General features: G+C 37.7%; 2 protein-coding genes and 1 long non-coding RNA gene across 7 annotated transcripts in view; all 3 read left to right on the top strand.

Annotated features, from left to right (window-relative positions):
• The first annotated feature begins 436 nt into the window (after positions 1–436).
• LOC113680025 (somatostatin receptor type 5) lies at positions 437–11,422 on the top strand. Of its 5 annotated transcripts, none has more exons than XM_089214089.1 (4): positions 437–542; positions 896–969; positions 2,282–2,454; positions 9,966–11,422. In XM_089214089.1, the coding sequence occupies exon 4, from the start codon at positions 9,975–9,977 to the stop codon at positions 11,268–11,270; it is 1,296 nt and encodes a 431-aa protein (XP_089070215.1). In that variant the 5' UTR covers positions 437–542; positions 896–969; positions 2,282–2,454; positions 9,966–9,974; the 3' UTR covers positions 11,271–11,422. The 5 variants fall into 5 exon arrangements, with proteins under 5 accessions (XP_089070215.1, XP_089070218.1, XP_089070216.1 ...); XM_089214092.1 differs by having other exon boundaries at positions 520–690; XM_089214090.1 differs by lacking the exons at positions 437–542; positions 896–969 and adding an exon at positions 567–690.
• Positions 11,423–14,572: 3,150 nt separating this feature from the next.
• On the top strand, positions 14,573–16,596 carry LOC149041459 (uncharacterized). Its single transcript, XR_016189013.1, has 4 exons — positions 14,573–15,086; positions 15,425–15,656; positions 15,738–15,853; positions 15,972–16,596. It is a non-coding gene; the product is annotated as an uncharacterized LOC149041459 (long non-coding RNA).
• Positions 16,597–19,737: 3,141 nt separating this feature from the next.
• Positions 19,738–20,248, top strand: part of LOC149041458 (uncharacterized) — an 18,064-nt gene continuing 17,553 nt past the window's right edge. Inside the window, exon 1 of the mRNA XM_089214088.1 lies at positions 19,738–20,207. Coding sequence (XP_089070214.1) covers positions 19,844–20,207 — 364 coding nt within the window. The 5' untranslated portion in view covers positions 19,738–19,843. The remainder of the gene's footprint in view (positions 20,208–20,248) is intronic.

The following is a 20,248-nucleotide window of genomic DNA, read 5'->3' as shown; positions in this document are numbered from 1 at the left end:
TGACATGGATTTACCGTTCAGGATTTAGAGTATAATGTCTAAAATTACTCTGAGGCTGCAAAATTTACAAACATTTCCAGTTTTATCATTACATCTTTGCAGTCTTTCTTTCCTTCCTTCTTTAAACAGCGTAACAGAGGCGAATAACTATTCAACAAACAACTCGTTGCATCAAATCAAAAAACTTATTTTGGCATTTCACTACACAAGGACATAATCAAAAAACATATTTTTATCTCAAAGTGAAGGCTTAATATTGCATCTGCTCACAATGACGACACGAGCTTCGCTATATTAATCTGTCCGGATTAGGTATCTTTTCATTCATCCATTATCGAGTTCGATGAGAAATTTTGGTTATCCTGATGTTAATGGATAGATATTATTAATTTGACCTGCTTTCCCTCCGTCCAAGATGACGCGTGTTAAGTGTGTACTTGTGTTTGAAATGTGCAAAATTATCCCACTCAAAGAAGGATGTTTGTATTAATTGTCTGATAGCCAACCAATATTAGTCAAAGCAAGTCCTTGGGATACAGAAGGTATACAATGTTTCTTATAGTAATGGTTATAATGGCTATTTCCACTTACCTGACAATTCAAAGAGGAAAAAAATTCGGAAACCCTTTTCGATAGTCACTCGAAGGCGAGTACATACAACCACATCCAGCTTGATGAAGAAGAACCCAGGTAAGGTAATTACAGATATGAAAGGCTCGAGCAACATGACTGTACCGACTTTAACGGGTAATTTAATATTAACCGAGTTGATAACATAAATTTGCCACCCTAAAGAGTTTCAAAGCTGACGTTTCGAGTGTTTTCCCTTCGTCAGAGCGTTTCTTCAGAAACTTACCCCCTTTATTCACTTGTGCCAATTATATTTCTTCTTTAGAAACTCACTCTGTGATAATAATTCCGGATACAGTATTCACGTTCATCTTTATGTTAACATTTAATTTTCATAAGGTAAGAAATGTTAATTTCTTAACATCAAGCGCGCTAACGTACTCGACATTATCATAAAAGTAGGGGTTGAATTACCGATAACAAGACCTTTTCCATTTTTTGTTACATAAAATTTGCTCACGAAGGATATATTCAATAAGAGTACAGTGAGTTCGCAACAGAAACTGATGAATGAATAAACAGATGGCGCCTTCCATTTTAACGTAATTGATCTTGTGGAATACGTGGAATCGGCAACAGAAAATTGAGAACTCAACAAACAGATCCTATCTTCGAATTAAGGCAATATATTGTGGTTAAATTTCCTCCCCTTTTAAAAATTTCCTATACTTTTGCTTTTATGGTTGATAATGTTTGAGAGCCAAATTTTCAGAAAGGGAAATAATTAGAGACAGAGTGAGTTAAGCCAGAGCATACACGAGAAATTTTCCGGGAGCTGTTTCCTGTGATAGTTTCTGTTGCTTGGCATATGATTTATTTATTGAAATTAGACCCTGAGGGGTAAATCATTTACTAATTTTGTTCTTTCAAGTGTTTTTGTTCGCTATCATTCACGTTTCATGAGCTAAACCACGGTCTGCGGTCATCTGCCGCAGAATTGCAGTCATATTTACCTTTTAGTGTTAGCGTAAAAGGTATCTGTGCTAGGGCGAACTTCACCCAAAAGGCGTCTACGACAACCGCAATAGCCAAAAATTTTCAAAATTGTCCTGATTTTTTTTCCTCTTTAATGGCTAAAAAAGATAAAGTTCAATTTATTCGCCAACTTCTTCTTACTAACAATGCAAAGATCATCCCCTGGACGTCTAGTTAAAAGCGGTTATCTTTCGCTTTACTATCTCACCATTATCTCCTTTTTAACTCCTCAAACCAGAAGTGCAACGGTGACCACAAAAATGAGCAATTTTCGAGAGAGCGTCGGAGGTATCCAGTTATTATACAAGATTTGCTTCAATGCATTCTGATTGGTCAAAAAGCTTTAGTCCGCATCTCAACCAATTAGATACAAACCTAAAAACAATCGAGACCTGATCACACGCGCTTCAGAACTCTTCTCCTCAAGAAGTTTGCTTCTTCTTACCTTGAGTGATCAATGGTACTTTACAATGTGCTCCTTTGTGATAACTGAAGCTTTCGCCCAATTAAAATGCACACTATCTACAAGTATTGCAACTAACAAACGTGAGTAGGTAAATGATAAAAACTAACTCCGGCATTTGATAGGAATTTACGTATAGTAAATATAGCTTTTACCATTCGATACTCATTAACGGGGGTGTTATCACTCTTTGTTTAAATATTCACTTTTTAGCGCCTGAATTTTAATTCACACCTCAAGACAGATCTTAATCGCAGAGCTAACAAGAGTATATCGAGGGATCTGAAGAATTCATTGCTGAAACAGCTGTTGCATTCCAGCTTGGTGGACACAGATTTCTCCTCCTTGGATTTCGCCCACTGAAGAAAAACTGCATTTCTTTAGAGGTAAACTTTGTCTCTCGTTAGTGCGCTTAGCTATCCTTCTTCTGTCCTGATTCCTAACTTGTTATCATCATATCAGTTTGCCTTTCACTTTTTTCATTGACGGTTTAATTCTAGCCAGCTACTTCGCTAAATATTCTACATTTAGAAAAGGAAGCTGATCTGGTTTGTCGTCACAGCTTTTTTCTCCGCTTTCCAAGGCATAAAGCGCTACGCACGAATACACACCATGTTATGAATGGGATACCACTTTCCCACAATAATCTTTGCCATTTAGAAATCTGTGGCATGGTAGCGAAAGGCACTTATATCTAAAAAACCTTAAATCTAAAGTTCTTGCTGTAAACAAAAAGAAGGCACTCGCTCGCGCACAAAGAATTGGATAAGACCTAAAGAAACTCCATGACTTTCGCTTCCGAAATTTTTCCGCCCGAACGAAAATTTCTTCCATGGTAGAGAAAACTATTTATTCTGAGGAAATGCAAAAAAGGACGTGTCTTGAATAATAATAATATTAATAATAATAATAATAATCACTGTCTTGTCAATTTTATTCAAGTTACGAGAAAAGAATCATTTTCCAAACAGGTCAGAAGCATTCTAGAGCCATTTTTTTAAAAAGCTTTTGAGGTCATTTGATATCTGTTGCATGGTTATGAGATGAATGTTTAACGGTAACAGTCAATGCAGAAGCTATTGCTGACTTAATATATTTTGTGACACGCGAATTGCTATTTTTAACAGGCAAATCTCACTGGTAAAGGTCACGTGGTAGTATGTCAAGGTCACGTGGGGTAATCATGTTACAAGCAATGTTTACATCATTTTTTCATTTCTTTTAAAGGTAGTACTAGGGTTTCAGTTCTTGGTCAACAAAACAAAATTTGCTCTTGCGAAATTATTTTTTTACAATTTTTTACTTTTGTACTTCGACAAACTTTATTTTCTCAAAATGGCTTTTTGTGCCAAATATAGAATCATGTTAGGCAGCGATATAATATCAAAGTTAAATTTCATCCGGTTGAGTTCCATATTACTCATACCAGTTTGTCTCGGGAACAACACGTAGCTGAGAACTCCAAATTGAAGGGAAAATACAGTGATGCCAGATGGGATATTTAGTTTGATCTTTTATGACGGAAGTGGCCACTTCTACAATATAAATATATCTTACTTTATTTCAATGGAACAAGAGTGAAAGATCAAAAAGTCTCATGTGTGTCCACCAAAAAGTGGTATGTACCATACACAGTAGCGATACATACACTACATGTCTCTCAGAGCAATTTTTTTTTTAATCTCTTTCATGTTTGCTTTCTACATTTATATGATTTCGAAACACTGAAAAAAAGGACACTAAGCTCCCAGCTGGAAAGAAATCCGGATGTGTTAAATGTGATTGGAGAAGGAAGTCAAGTTTAAAAATTATCTGTTGAACGCTTGCCTTATACGGTGGAAATACGATTAATTCTCTCGGTTTTTAGCCAAAACCTTATAAACTCAACAATCAAGGGCCTTCCACTTCCACGCTTTTTATGATATTAAGAGAGTCTTTGACACAGCAATATTGAGTGCTCCTAAATATTTAAATTACCCTTTCTGGTCTAACTATGTACCTTTTCTTCTGAAAGCACAAATCATTTACTTTCCGCGCAAACAACGCGCAACAGGAATTGAATAACGTAACATTTTCGCCGGCTGCAACCCTCTAGTCTTTTGGACACGCAAACCTTGATAATGATAGATTAATCCCAGCCATTTCTCTGTGTGAAAATCTCTTTGAATTGAAAATGCCTAAGGGAATCTGCTTCCTCAGCACGAACTGTTTAAGGAGTATTTGTCAGCTTCTGTGAAAGCAAATAGCCGATTTATTCAAATAATCCAGGACGGACATATCCGGAAAATCGGTTGTACATATAACTAGGAAAATCGCACGAAACCAGGTCGGATTCAAATGAGCCAGTCTTCAGTACTACCGACGTAGCTAATTTTTGTCTGAATCTTCTCCTTTGCACTTCTGATGATCTTTTTCCATGATTGGATGAACGAGTTATGCCTGCCCCTTTGGTCTTCCCTCCATCGTCCAACCACCTGCTTTCCCCGTCATTTACGTGGTGAGTTCACAGGATATTCAGCATGATGCTCTTAACTGGCCACTTTGCATGTGACTGCATTCATCCGCATCACGTTTTCATTTGTTTTTTTACATGAGCGAAGTTCATTGTCTTGTTTATGAAATCAAGCGGAAGGTAAAACGAATCGAACCTCAAAATTCAGAACATTCATTTCATTGCTGATAATTTTCACAAGTGCAGCTTCTACTGAGTCTGAGCCGAGTCTACTAAAAGATAATTTCCATCTTTGAAGTATAACAGATCTAGCAGTTCTGAAGTTGTTTTGAACACCTCTCTTTCCTTGAGGATTTTCTGCATTTGGTGGGAACTACTCTGTCGAATTCAGAACACCAATAAGGGTTTCTAGCTCAACATTCTATGGACATTCAGCCGTGTTTCTTTGTGGGCACTTTTGCTGAAACTTTTTTCACGAGAAACTCTGTCATTCAGCTGCAATACCATAAGTTAAATTTTTTTCAGATAGTCTGGGTTAAATACATGTCTAGGCGAGCAACCACAAAAACACCACGCTATGAACATGAACAGCATAAAGTCAGCTATATGCTGATATTGATAATTTTAAGGCAACTTTACGACGCTCCAAAGGGTTTTTTGACCGCACGGGATCTGGGTGCGAACATAGCACGAGCTTTAAAAGTATCAACATGCAAAACAAACATGACGACTCGATACCATAGCACGATTGTTATCTGAAAAGGTATGTTAATTTATCAGACCAAATTTGAGATAGAGGAAGATAACCCAAACTTCGGCTTGTAAATGATCGGCTGGATTATTTTTATTTTGAAAGTTTTGAGAGATTTCACCGAAGCAAATTGAAGAAATTCAAAGGCAAAGCCAAACTATCGCTGGCGAGCGCCTCCCTTCTTGGAGCCTTAGCATAATAATGAAAATCATTTTGATGATGTTTACTACAGCAAACGATAGTCTAAACCTTTTAGTTACCTTGAAGATCGAAAACATAAAAACAGCACGCTGGCACGCGCACCAACATTGAGAAAAAACCCTATGGAGCCTCCTTAAGTTCAGTTTAACGGTGCGTGAAACTTTATTTTGGCACGAACTGCACAGTATGATAACTTTTAGCAACCGCATGGATATTTTTTCGTGCCTTCTAACTTCATGTGACTTGACTGCGCGTCAAGTGCTGCGCAAACTCCTCTCAGATCGTTCTTTATTGACTGAAATATCTCTCGCGTTGATTGGCTAGAATTTTTCAATATATTTATTTACCCTAGCCTCAGGGTCATAGAACCCATCTGTCTCTATATTTAGCTTGAATTCAGAGTTCATGGAAGGCTCTCTTGAGATGGCTGGTTCGTCAGTGGAGATCTCACTACTAACAACTGATATTCAGAAGGAAAACACCATCGAATAAGGTACCTAAGGACAATAGCTAATCAATTTTACATCGAACTGATAAGGGCGTCAGAGCGTATGGCTTTCTAGCAAATACTTTTCGAGCGCGCTCTCGCGTGTTATGTTTTCAGTCAAATTAAATTCAAAACATAGTTTTTTAACGTCGATTATGTTGAATGCCAACCACTTACATTATAAAATACCCTTTGCCTGATGCGGAGCTTTTGCATGAACATACGTAAAGAAGCAGTGAAGTGTTTATTTTTTATAAAATTTTTATCCCGTGGAAATTTCGCAATTCAACGCCAAGTAAAAACGCGAAAACTGTTCGAGGGGTTCACTTAGTGGGAAGGATAAGACCCTAAGCTGACTTTTTGGAAATATTTCTTAATTTAATTATATTTTAGAAGTGGCTGGAACAAGCTGAACTCTGGAAGAGTTCCATACACGTGTGTCTCAAAACGTTGTTTAACATACATTTTTGTTTATTTTTTATGCCTACAAAATGGCAAATTGTGTCTCACATTGGAAAACAACACATGCTGTTATCAACCGTTGATCCTGAGTTCGCGATAACAAGAGATTCAATTTCCGAAAACCCCAACGTGATGTTTTGGCGAGTGTCTTACAATTGCATGCTAAAATCCAAGCCACCAGTCATGTGAATGCCCCCCAGCCAAAATAATTGTCACGTTATATGATAGACATTTGAATAATGTATAAGGAGGGGAAGCAGCATAATCAAGGGCTCTGGACAGTATGAGAAATAAAGCACCGAGTAATTTCTTTAACACAATCGCACACAATTTCTTTAACACAATCGCAAATCTAAATCGATAATGAATATCATTGACAGGAGCCATCTTTAAAACTGGCTACTTTCACTTCCACACATTACTGTTCATTTTTTATGCCTGCAAAATGGCAAGTTGTGTCTCACCTTGGAAAGCAACACATGCTGTTATCGACTGTATATTCTGAGTTTTACCATAACATCAGAATCAATTTCCGAAAAAACCCAAAGTGATGTTGTTGCGATCGAGTGTTTACAATTGCACGATAAAATCTAAGCCGGTCATATGAATGCCCCTAGCCAAAATAATTGCCAGGTGATATGATAAAGCTTTGAAAAATGCATAACTACTGAAGCCTTGAGGCAGTAAAAAAAAAACAAACAAACAACCAAATTATTTCCCGAATAGATAGCTTATCGCAACAGCAGCATAATCAAGGGCTCTCGACAGCGTGAGAAACAAAGCATTGAGCAATTACTTTCGCGCAAATCGCCTTATTTATCGTCTATAATAAATACTCTTAACAGGAGCCGTAATAACAACTGGCTATTCTCACTTCCACAAAACTACCCACCTACAGTGTTAACTACCTGTTTAAATTCCCTTAACACAGAATTTGAATTTATTTACATTTAGTCTATTGTTTTATGAGTACATCGTCGTTAAATATTTCAGACGCACTTGCTAAAGCTTAGCGCGCCGTATCACAGATCGTGACTTCGCGAGGGCCTGGGTCGAGTCCTGTCGGGTTTATTGTGCTGTGCTCTTCGGCGAGATACTTAGCCATCACGTGACCTCTTTCGACGCAGGAGTGCAACTATATTCTAGCAGACTCTCAAAGAAACCAGCGAAGAAATGTTGGGGGAACCTTTATTTGTCTATTCATTTACTTCCTTTCATACGTACTGAGATTTACGCTGTGAAGCTCTATCGTTCGTGTCTCTGACTGGGCAAACTATGTATTTTCACAGTCGTTCGCGTTAATCTTTGTCGGTCAGTAAGAAGAAAATGTTATTATGTCTGAGGTAAAAAAATCATACCATGAAAAGTGCTTGAAAGATTTTTATCCACAAATTGAGATACAGAGAGCACGGTTTTTAACATGAGTTAACGTTGATTTAATCTGAAGGAAATGACTGCTCAATAGACTTGAACTATATAATCATTCTATTGGTAATTTTGGATTTGTGTTCTATAACCAGTAATTCCATAAAAGAACATGACCAGAACTCGATTGACTTCCTGCTTTTCTCTTTACACTAAAACATTTCTCACTTTTGTCACATAAATCGTTCTTGGGTACAACTTCCTCGTTTTTGACCCTTGCAATAACAATAGAAAATTTTCATCAAAATTCTTTTCAAACTCTTGCATGTGAAAAATATTATTCTATAACACTTGAAACACAGTAATCACTGCCCCAAAATTTCAGATTTAATGTACCTTGCATCCACAAAGGATGTCAGATAATTTTCTCCACGCAAACGGTGAACTTCTTTGCATATTCTAATTCTGCTGATTTCTCGCTGTCATCGCGTTCATAAATTGAGAGCCGTGCAAATTGATAACCAGAAAATAACAGAAATAGCTGGTGGAATGGATGTGTAATCCATAAAAGTCTTATCTCCTCGCTCACGAAGATCGAGAAACCAATTGCTTCGTCCATGATAGTCGAGTTTAAAAATAACGAGGCACAATCAAAGGCGGCCGATCGCGATGAGCGATTAGGAAAAGATTCTAAACTTCCACATCGTGATCATATCTCATCCATACTCAGATTACAAGCATCCAAATATTGACATTTGGTCTCGTTTGGGGTAAAACAATGAACTTTTCAATTACGAAAACTAGTCATGTTTTTCAATTATCTTTTGCCATAATGTCCCCTCATCTAACCAATCACCCTCTATTTAAATTATCAAACACTTCATACTTACAGGTTCTACAGAAGAAAGGCGTAACTTTGGTAATTTTAAGGCACCCTTGTAAAGTTTGCACATGTTAATTTTTTTTTTCTTGCGATCCGTTGTAAGGTTTAATCCCTCAAAACCTTCTAGGATTCAGAATTCTAAGAAAATGATTTACAGGGATGATCTCATGGGCGAAAGTAACACCCAAATTTCGAAAAATTATTAGCTTCTCGACAGTTACCGAAATTTCACAAGACCATTTTGCTCTATGCCAACAGATGACAATTAGACTTTCCTGAAAGACAAGACTTTCAAGCGAATATCCGGTTTTGTCACTTTTCTAGTCTTCCTCCTTCATTTTTTGCATACGCTTAAGTAAAAAGAGAGAGCAATGATTCAATTTGAAAGGAACCTGTTTTAATTCCTGCTAAGAAATTGCTTAGAATAGCATTAGATTTTATAGAAATGTTTCCAGAGTCTTCCAGGTTATCGACTGAACGACTGAATACTAGAAATTTACTGAAGTTGTTACCTGACTGTTGTTAATAGCTCTAAGCGGGGGTCCAAAATTAAACAATATCTAAAAACAATTTTTAATTTGTGGTAAGAAATTGCTTGGAATAATATTTAACTTCTTTGAAATGTTTCTGTGGTTGTGGAATGAACGACTGAATGACTATCAGCACTTTATTGACGTTGCTAGTAGACAATTGTTTATAGTTCTAAGCGATTGTCAAGAACACGAAACAAACATGAATTTTTTATATCCCTTACTTTTCTTTAATATTCTAATCAATACCAGCACTGAGATTGTGTCTTTTCCGTATTTTTTTTTCATCTTTTTTTGATAACACTTTTTGAGAAACATTTACATGTAAGATCTACAGTTGAGTGAAATATACACAGGGTATAGAAAGCGCTAGAGTAAAAAAAAATCATGAAACTTGCTTTCAAATTATTATCAGGAACGCTGCCAAAGTCCATTAGTTAATCTCGAGACCAGCAGTATCCAAAAACAAACATTTTCTAACCGACGGTAAATATACATCAGACAGCGAGCAGAACATTTTTGCGTTGCTATATGCTAATCTGATAATAATGCAAGGTTAGAATGATATTTTCAATCGGTTTGTTTTCTATCACTGATCGAAACAAAATGCTTATGTGGCTGTAGATGTTACACTATTTGTTTGATTTTAAAGTCACGTGCTTGCCCATCGCTATTCACTCAGTAATCATCACGGATTAGATAAGAACAAAAACGCAGCGTAAGAAGCAGTTTATTTAGTTTCTAGTGTTTATATTTTGCTTTAAAGATTGAGAAAATGAACTTCTCTTCAACCATCGACTCCTTCAACAATGGCACTAACGTTACAAGCACATCGTCTATCGCATGTTACGTCCACGACGAGTCCTCCGTCAAGTTCGGTCGGGTAATCGCCTACAGTGTAATTATATTGGCATCGTTGTTTGGAAACATCTTTATTATTACTGTAATTTCCAAATATGGAAGGAAGCGAAAGACCATCAACTTGTCCGTGGTGAATATGGCGATTGCAAATCTTGTCATTACCACTGTATACATGCCGAGACTGATCCCAATGTATTTAATTGGTTCTGTTTGGCTCGTCGAGGGAGACTTTGGTTACGTTCTATGCAAAACTGTTCCATTCCTTCACACGGTAGCAATTATCGCCTCAGTTTTGACTCTGCTGACTTCGAGTTTGGACACCTTCTGCGCCGTAGCATTTCCTTTGAGAAATCCCTTCACAACGAAAGTAGCAAAATTTGCGATCTTTCTTACATGGGCTTTAGCTGTTATCGTCCGAGTGCCATACTTCATAGCCCTGCGTACCAAGATTTCGAAAGGAAGACGCACTTGCAGTTCCAGTCTTACAGAAGCGTTTAACAATAAAGACGCCCGAAATATATATTACACGTTCCTTTTCATAACGTTTTATGCTATTCCATGGTTGCTGATATTCGTCTTGTATCTAGCCGTTGCTATCAAGCTCAAAACAGGTAAAACTCCCCGGCAGGAGAGGACCACAGAGATTCGCTTAGAAAGATTACGGGTTAGAGCTATACGCAACATAGCAAAAATGATGGTGCTTATTACTCTTGTGTTCTTAGTTTGCTGGATAACATACTTCACAGCCCAAATCACCTACAGGAAGGTTCCATGTAGCTTCAGATTTTGGCGCATGTTCTTAGCGCACAGCAATTGTGCTATAAGCCCCATATTGTTTGCTGTTTACAATACAACAGTGCGGCGAGGAATTAAAGATATTGTAAAGAAACTGAGGTCACCGACAAAGGATCTTCAGGAAAATGATGCTTTTCTCAGTAATCTTTTTCGAAGGAAGGGTGGAATGCGTGGAAAAGTTTATACATTGTCCCCAATCCAAGATAAACGAGGAAAATCACCGAACTTTTCTCTTGACGAGAGTAAAATCTTGAGTGTTTTGATTGAGATGAATCGAAGAGACTATACGCGAAGAAAAATTAATTCAACATGTAGAAAAAATCAAGGACGATCCGAAATCGGAATTGTGAATCATGGAAATCAAGACAATAACAGACTCACGAACGGATTTCTTAGTTTTAAAGCATTAAAATAGATGTTTGGTGATACTAAATCGATAATGTATAACGAACTATCGAGAGAGGGGAACGTATTCAGTATTAAAATCCTAACAAGATAACAGTGAAATCTGTTATTACATGTGTCCTTAAAGAAGATAATAATAAATAACATAAAAAGCTGGTAACTTGACAAAAGAACTCTACTCTTCAAGAACTATCAAAATATAATGACCCAAACTGAGAGCATTAATTTTTCATTGCGTGGAGAATTCAGTAGGAAAAGCTTGTTGTAAAACCTCAATTGATCATGAGATACTTGACAAGAGTAGTCTACCAAAAATGTCAAAACCTCAATCACACACATTTTTCTCTGGTGAAAATGAAATCGTTTGCTAGTTCATTTTTGTTGATGGCTCCAATCCAATGGAGAAGCAATCAAAATTCAGGACTAAAACATTAATTTTGATCCAAAACGTCCTTTTCGCTTAGAATAAAAGAATTAATCGTTTCACTGAGAAAACCTACTTAACTTACTTCCAAGTCAAATGCAGTTTATTTAAAAAAGGAAGTGAAAACATTTGTTTATCTAATGTGATGGAAGAATAATTTTAAAATCATAGTACAAAGCAAACTCGCATGGCATTAACAAAGTTTTGTATCCATGTGAGTGGAAACTTGTTTCTTTTGGAAAAATTGTGGACAGGATAGGGTAATTAAATTGGCCACCCTTAAGAGTTTTGAAACCTCAGCTTTAAAATTCTTAACGGTGGCCAATTTACGATATCAACTCAGTTGATGATACTTAATTAGCCAGTTATACTCTGCCACCGACGTAGCACCACAGTTTCTGTGACGTAGGTAAAATAAGGACTGGACCATTGGACCCTTGGATCATTGGACTATTTTTTGGACTATTTTTTGGACCAATTTTCGGACAATTTTTCTAACCATTTTTTAGATCCTTTTTAGCACCATTTTTTGGACCATTTTATCGGGGGGATAAAGGTTTTGATTTCCAACAATTTCTTGGTATATTGACAAAAGTAAACTAGTTTTTTGGTATTGTGTGGCTAACATTAAAAATAGTTATTCACCTCATTGCCGGTGAATAATTTTTAATTACTTTTTTATCCTTCGGATGCTATGGATGAGAAAGTCAACTTTTTAAAAAACGTTATCATTTATCGGGTTGCTAATAAAATTGTAGAAGATAACTGTCATTGACTCTTTAATACGCGCAACAGGACCGGACAACACTGATGGATTTTGAAAAGATAACGTGTTCATATCGCTTGGGTTGAGTGTTTATCTGGACAATGTGGGCTTTGTGGTCTTTTCGAAGCACTTCATACGTTGCGCTGGAGCGTGACTGTTTGCTGGATGCTGCTTTCTTAAAATGAACAATATCCATCTATGTCATGACAGTAATTCAATTGTTACTGAGAAATTAGTTTAAAGGGAGGGAAACTTCATATCAAACTTTGTGTTTGATTTTTGGTAGACAATGGCACTGGATTACCTTCCTTTTATGGGCATTTTAATTGTTTACAGCTTAGGGGCTCTATTGTTTCTAAAACAAAGGTTTGAAAGAACCGACGCTTTGCCAATTTCCGAGCGCGAGATTCAAAATATTCGTTGAATACGAGATGTTGACAATATCACAATTCTCGGGGTGGGGTAAGGGGAATGTCGCTCAGAACAAAGACAATTTTACCGGGAGTACGGAAAGGAACCTTTGTTACATGAAGCGCAAACCGGCGAATGTCAACGTTCAGAAGCACGCTTAAAGAGCTAGGGTTTGTATTTTTAAATACAAATGGAAAAGCGCAAAACAACTACAAGCAAAACCTAGTCATCGCAAAATAAACTCAAAAGTGAAGCGAAGTAATAAGCCTTTTTTCTGGTCTGTTTAATGCTTCGCAATAGGCCAGCTGATAAACCCGCTGCGGGGAAAGTAGACTACCTGCAGCGAAGAACTGCCGCTACTATCAATTATGTTCGAAATATCAGTAACCTGTTGGGAGGGTTAAATTCTCATGATAAAATTATTGAATTTCTTACAAGTATAAGAAAACAAAAGCGTCTTTGGTGTTATTTAAAAACACAATTGTTGCGCTATTACTAATGTTCCTCCCCCAATTCAAACTAATCGATTTTAACTCTTCGCAAACATATTGCAGATTATAATTAGTCAATCTAAGAAATTGTAACAGGGTTCTCAGGGAATTTAGTTACGAAACACTTTCAGTGCGTTAGTTCTACTAGAGTATTCATAACTTGCAACGCTTTCGTGGTCAGTTGTGTATTGTTTTCTCGTCTTTGTCTCTTACTAGTCAAAGGTTAAGTTACCGGCCTATAACATGTTTTGAGCGCAGCTAAGAGTCTTTGAAATTTGCGCTCAGTTGACACCATTGTTTTCTTGTTGTCATGCTAATGGAGTAAATGGTTATAGAGACGCGTGCACTTGACAACGATCATTTCGCTATTGTCACTTGACAACAATCATTTCGCTAGTGTCATCAAAAGAGATCGTCGAAAATGTTTTCCAAGTTTAAGATAGAGAAGGCGCCAAACGCTCTCTACAGACGTGAACCGAGCCATTTGAGGTAGAGCAGTCTGCCATCTCTTTGCCACTCCTTGAGGCGTACGACCAGCGTATTCGCCATCTGCGCGCTGAGAATGAGCAGCTACGAGCTGAAAAAGTGGAACATGTTAAGATTATTAATGGCCAGGCGTCGGAATTGGCAGAGAGAAGAGCTGAAGTTTTCCAGCTTCGCCAGGAACTTCAGCTTCTAGGACACGAAGTTTCCCAAAAAAAGAACACCGTCAAATTTAACATCAGCCGCAAAAGCGATTGGGACGTGGACAGGGCTGCGCGGTCTTTGAAGAGGAAAAAAATCGGTGACTACCTCCGAAATTCTGCAAAGATTTTACCAGCAGAATTAAAACCAATCGAGGTACGTATCATTGCGAAATTTCCTTGATAATTACTCAGTATTATATTCACCTGTCGCTGTTTATTCCTTTCACGCTATCAGCAAAGAATCTTTGTGAGAGTGTCTGAAATAAAATTTTTATGCAGGCGATATAAGGTGAAGACAAAACAGTATGGTTACTATTATTTTGCCAGAGTTTAGTGCAATTATCGACTTCTGATTTAAAAAAAAAAAAACGCTGTTAATTTAGACCTCAAATAAAATTTTCTTTGCTTTCGATTCGCTTTGCCGCTAATAGTTTCCATGAAGAAGCTGATATGATGCCATCGCTGTACAAGCTGAAAGGGTGACGTATGAAGTGTGCCCACGGTATATCGATAACTTTCAGCGGGCTTTCAGATGAAACAGTAGAGAAAAAAATGGCTGAAAACATGGCGGCATTGCACGTAGTCGCAGTTGTGCTGTTGTGCACATGTTACTAACATTTAAACCTCATCGCCGCATCTCTTTTCTTTTGGCCGACCTCAGAGAATCGTTTACTTTGCGATTTTTTTGGTTATTAACGTAGTTTACCAGATTTTACTCGTGCAGACGTCTCTTATTTTCTAGCATAATTATTTAGATGCTTTTTGTTTCTTTTTTTCACACAGGTTAAATTTGATGTAAGCGGCCGTGAATTAGTGATCCCACTATCTGACTACCAACATGACGGCGATGACGATGAGGGCTACGCTCACGAGGTCGTACAAAGGATGTTGGCAGCGAAGGATGAAGGACCTGTAAGTGACAAAGCATACCACGAACTGAGGATGGCGCTCCTTGAGAAAGTTCGAAGTCACGTCCCGCCACTGTCCGCTTTCAAACAGGAAAGGAGGTCCAAAAAAAAAGGAAATCAAAGTAATTCAAATCCCGGAGGTAAATTGATTTTTTGAGAACACGACCATTCATATCCCATCTATTGGCATTTGCTGAGCAAACCTTATCATCATCATCAAAAGTTGAGGTGAGGGTGGGGATGGTGATGAAAAGCATCCAAAAGCTTAGCAGTGTTTTTGACAGTTTCCCACCCATGCTTGTTGGCAAAATCATGGCCACATATTCGACCTAGGATGATTTCCGGGTATCATAAGTGACACTATGCACCAGTACTATTTAAGTTTATTTTGATTTGTTGTGTTCAATTTGTAATGTGACTGTGGCAAGCATAATAATTTACAGAATAATTAATTATTTGGGGTTTTAAATAAATGCAGGCCAAACAAGCTGGTGGTGCCTGGAGGAGTGTTCATGATGTTTTGCAGTATTTAATTGCAATGCCAGAAGTTAAGGATGCCATAAAAAAAGATGGATCAAAAATTAAACTTAGATTTGCAGCAGATGGGAGGAGGACAAGCAAAAGGATTGGCACAGTAATGGCTGTGTTCAACATTCTGTGTGAAAATAAAGCAACATACGAATACCAGTATACTCTGGCATTGTACAATGGTAAGTGCAGAGATGCTAACAACTAATGACCTTAAAGGTGTTTACTGGTTAATTCATGTTTAATAATTTGTTTATTAACAGGTATTGTTGCTCTGACTGGAAGTTTTTGGCCCTTGTTTATGGACTAAATGGAGCTAGCTCAAAATACTTTTATATTTGGTGTTATTGCTGCAAGGACCAAATTAACAACCTTGAAAGTAAGTAGGGAGAATTTCTTCTTGAAATTTTGTATTTTAAATTCATCTTCATCATCACAGAGCCAACAACAAGCAAGTCAATAATAGAAATATATTATATTATGTGATCTTTTTCCAGTTGATGACTGGCCAATTGAGAGAAAGCTATCAGAGTGCACTTGGTTGTGCCAGTGCTCCACCACGGCTGCAAGGAAAGGCTGCACAATGCCTCCACTTCTTAACATCCCTTTTGAGTTTGTTGTGGTGGATACATTACATTTATTTTTAAGTTGCTGTTTGAATGCTTGTGTATAAGCAACATAAGCGGGTGCAACAGCTTTTGGACAGGATACTTATGCCAATAGCTGGCATACATTCTTAGCTGAAAACTCTATATTTGTAAGTGAGATCAAATGTTGTTTCCTTGGCTGATTTGTTTGTTTGTTCTTGCAATCAGATCAGATAAGTATTTAATATACAGCCCTATATTTTCTAAAACTTTGGCAACAGGAGTGATTAACAAATTAATGACAGCCTACTCCCACATACACCCTCCTCATCACTGTCAGCTCATTATGGACATGGCATTTCAAACATGGTGTATATGCTACAAATTTTCAATTTCCTTGACTAATTATTTTGTAATTGTGTTTACAAGATGTGGAAAACAGTTGGGTTGAAATATAATACAAAGACTTGCCAGTAGATAGTCAAATAAAAACTTTTTACATATCAATAAAATTTATGGATGTGTTTCATGTTAACATGTTCCAACAACTCCACCTTCTAGTAAATTAAATTATTTGCAAACATGAGAAAATACCAAGTAAAATTGTTCAACCTATTTAATATAGCCAATAACAACATCAACTCAACTTTTAAACTAAATCGAAAACTTAGTTCATGTTTGGAATTGATTTCTGTGATGTAAAAATGAAATCCAGGTATTATCTCAAGTTTTCTACAAATGCCTTCATGGTCGAATCTTAAGCCTCTCTTCGTCATCATAATCTAGATCTAGCTTGTCTTCCTTTAAAGCAAACTTTGGCAGCACAAGAAACATGTTAGATAAATTTCGTATTTCATTAGCCAGAGTTGCCAAGATCATGAACAGTTCGCTTAAAGACACCTCCATTATATGCAGTTACAGCAGAGGTTGCCAAATTAAATAACAGAAAAAATCTCAAAAAGACGCCGTGTATTTCCAGCCAGAGGACGATCGTGAAACAAACTTTGAAGATAGCCAAAAAAGAAAAAGTTAAAATTTAAAAAAATTACAGGTTTAAACACGAGTTGTAAATTAATTTTATTTTTAATTTTTTACGCTAAATAGAAGAGGTTGTCACGTTAGGGAAACACAGTGGGGCAAGCAGTCATACCTAGCAACTTCAAGAGAAGATATAAGAGAAGCCCATACGATTCTAGCGTATTGTTTAAATGACTTACTGTTCTCATGTGTATACTCTTCTGTATTCCTCTTCAGTGAATTACAATTGCAGACACCGGCTTAAACAAATTCGCGACAGCTTGCTTTTTCGCCTTTGCAGTAATCCGGGCTGCTAAGCCTGCGCCCACTTGCCCCGGGTGATTGTGAAAGAAATGAATGTAGAACTATACCTTTGGTCAAACAGTGCACTGCCAATCAGTGTTTCCACCTCGACGTCTTTTAACGCTTTCAGCGTAACCACGGCTGTCCACCAGCTTATTTCGGCCCCGCTTTATGGAATCTTCCACTATCTCAAACTCGATCTCGAAGATGGCTGGTCCAGAACCTGTTGCTGAAGGCTCCATTAGCGACGACTTATCAAATGCATGAGGCTCAGGAAACGTAGCAGGAAAAGCATCGTAGAACTCGAACTTGGTGGGGTCGAACTTGAAAAGTGTGGGGGCGAACACGGGATAAGGTATGGGTGAACTAGATAGGGGCGAAAGTGGCGGATACCTCTTCAATCGAACGGTGATGAATTTACACGCAAAGTAGTTTACCGTCGTTTCTTTCAATTTTGGCCCATTTTCCCCAAACTTAAATTATCAGTCACGCTCAATAGATTATAATTTCAACTGATGCTGACATCATACACCTCATTTGAAGAAGAAAACATTCCCTATCTTCGAAAATTTGCACAAAACATCAGGAACAACAACGAAGGCCCTCAGCTGCCTTAAGATACCGCTGACCCGCATGCGTGTCGATTGCTTTGAAAGTTGTGAGAACATAGTCCCCAGGCTCCAGACCTCGTCAATTTCTGCCCCCTCCCGACTCCCTAGACTGGTCCCTAAATCCCCTTGAAGAAACTCTTCTACGGCCAGTGCTGAGGAGTTTTATAGCAGTTTTTATTTTAATGTAGGGCTGGAAAATAAACTAGTAAGAGCTCCACTTTTAGGCTTGGCTAAATCTATATATTATGGTTAAATGTCACGGAACCCACATGGACTTGACTCTTTGTGTCTTCTTGCTACTGCTTTCCTGAAATACGCCTTCATCATGCGATCAGAGTCTACAACATCTCTTGGCAGCAATCTCACAAAGGAATGCACGTAATTGTGCTCATTTTCTTATCAACACGAAAACCATTTACCTTGATCCTCAGTGTATTCCAACAATGTAAAAGTCAGTATTCCTTGAGCTTTTCCTTTAATGTCCGAATGGCATCCTCAACGATGTCGCGAGTGTAACCGGAACCAGGAGGTGAACCAAGGGGGTTTCTCCTTATCTGCTATTTTCTGTAAGTGTGATCGTATGATGTAAATGTGACGTACTCAGACAGTGGAAAAAATGTCGCCCTAAATTTGTTGAAACGGTAGTATAACACATTAGTTCTCCTAAATGTTTTCACTGTTACACGGAAGAATTTTGCACATATAATGGACAACTAAATCATCATACTTCTAAATTATATTTTCTCTAACACACTTTGCAATTACTTACATGGAAGAATAAATGACTTAGGAGAAATAAATGGATAAGTTAATAAATTGGAAGTTAGTGAAAAGTTTATATCTATCATGAAAAGGGACACCTTAACATCACGAATATTATGACAAAGGAAGACGACAAACAAGCAGCCACTCTGACTTTTACTGCTTTATCCTTTGGGACAGGTGTGTTCAAGTTTTGTAGCTCCACCTGAGCTAATTTCTTAACATCTATGTCACGTGAACGTATGTGATAATCCAGTGCATTAGTAGAAATACTTTACACATGACGAAAACAAACTTCTTGTCATCGAACTCAGGCTCTCTCGCATACAAAGGAGTTCTTAACAGATTCTAATGCGTGAGTTACCTTTTATGGAGACTGGCAATTGTTCTACTTGAAAGAATTATTCTCATTAAATTGAAACTGAAAAAATCTCCTGTAAAATAGCACCAAAAGCTAATTTTTGGAATGCAAAGATAAAAAGACAATTTGCCAGCTTGATAGGCAAAGACGTACTAAATCAGATATACAAGAATAAATTGGAAAAACAAGTTAGATATTAAAATTGACCAACTTTACCGATAAGTTCAATTACACTATGCGACTTGGTGTTGTATTGAAACCAACCTTTCTAACCGTAACCAGTTAAGTTGACGCGATTGAGGTCTTCTAATAGACGACTGAACCGACCGTTTTCAGTTAACACAACGGAATCCCAGGAAATAGTCATTAATAGAAAACAGAGTAACTCACCGTCACTCGGTCTTGGATAAGCGGCCATATCTCGCCATGTATTGGGGCTTTCGCCGGTCGTTTACTCCCAGAACAAAAATAGATCAGACGAAATTCAAGCTCAATGAAACAAAGTCACAATAATTCTCGATTGGTGTCCTTATACTACATGTGTTTGGGGGGCTTTCGACCAAAAAGTCAAAGTTCGCTTCGCATAAGTTGATCACTACAAGGAGCGTGACGCTAGTTTACATGCTCCCCAGCAAAGCGTTGCTATGTGGTATCCGAGCACGTGATCAAGTCCTGCAAAGAACCTATTCTGCGAGTGTAATTATTGCATCAAAAGGCAAAGAGTAACCATGCATCTTTTCGTCCTTATTTGCGCTTTTGGCATCGCCTTCACCCCCGGCTATGGTCATCCCAGCTACGGTCATCCCGAAACACTCAAAGGCCTTCACTTTATCGGTGTCGGGTATGATATAATGAGGGGAAATCCAGACTGTGATCTTTCAAAAGGCGGAATTGACCCAGAGCTGAAAACTACCAGAAAAATTCTAAAACTGACGTGGAATGACGGAAAGCTCTCAGTTGATAAGAAGTACAAGGTGCCAGATCAGATTGCCTTTGCTGATCGTAACTCCCGTGTAGAAGAAATCGTGCAAAAAGTCTTTTTTGGACCTAGATCCTACCAAGACAAACTCAAGACTGTTGTAAAAGTCGACGGTGAGTAGAAAAGATTAAGAGATTATGCATTATTGCTTAAG

Source organism: Pocillopora damicornis, chromosome 8, assembly GCF_964200805.1.
Source record: "Pocillopora damicornis chromosome 8, jaPocDami1.2, whole genome shotgun sequence".
NCBI lineage: Eukaryota > Metazoa > Cnidaria > Anthozoa > Scleractinia > Pocilloporidae > Pocillopora > Pocillopora damicornis.
Note: the sequence above shows the minus strand (reverse complement) of the source record. Positions and strands in the feature narration are given on the sequence as shown.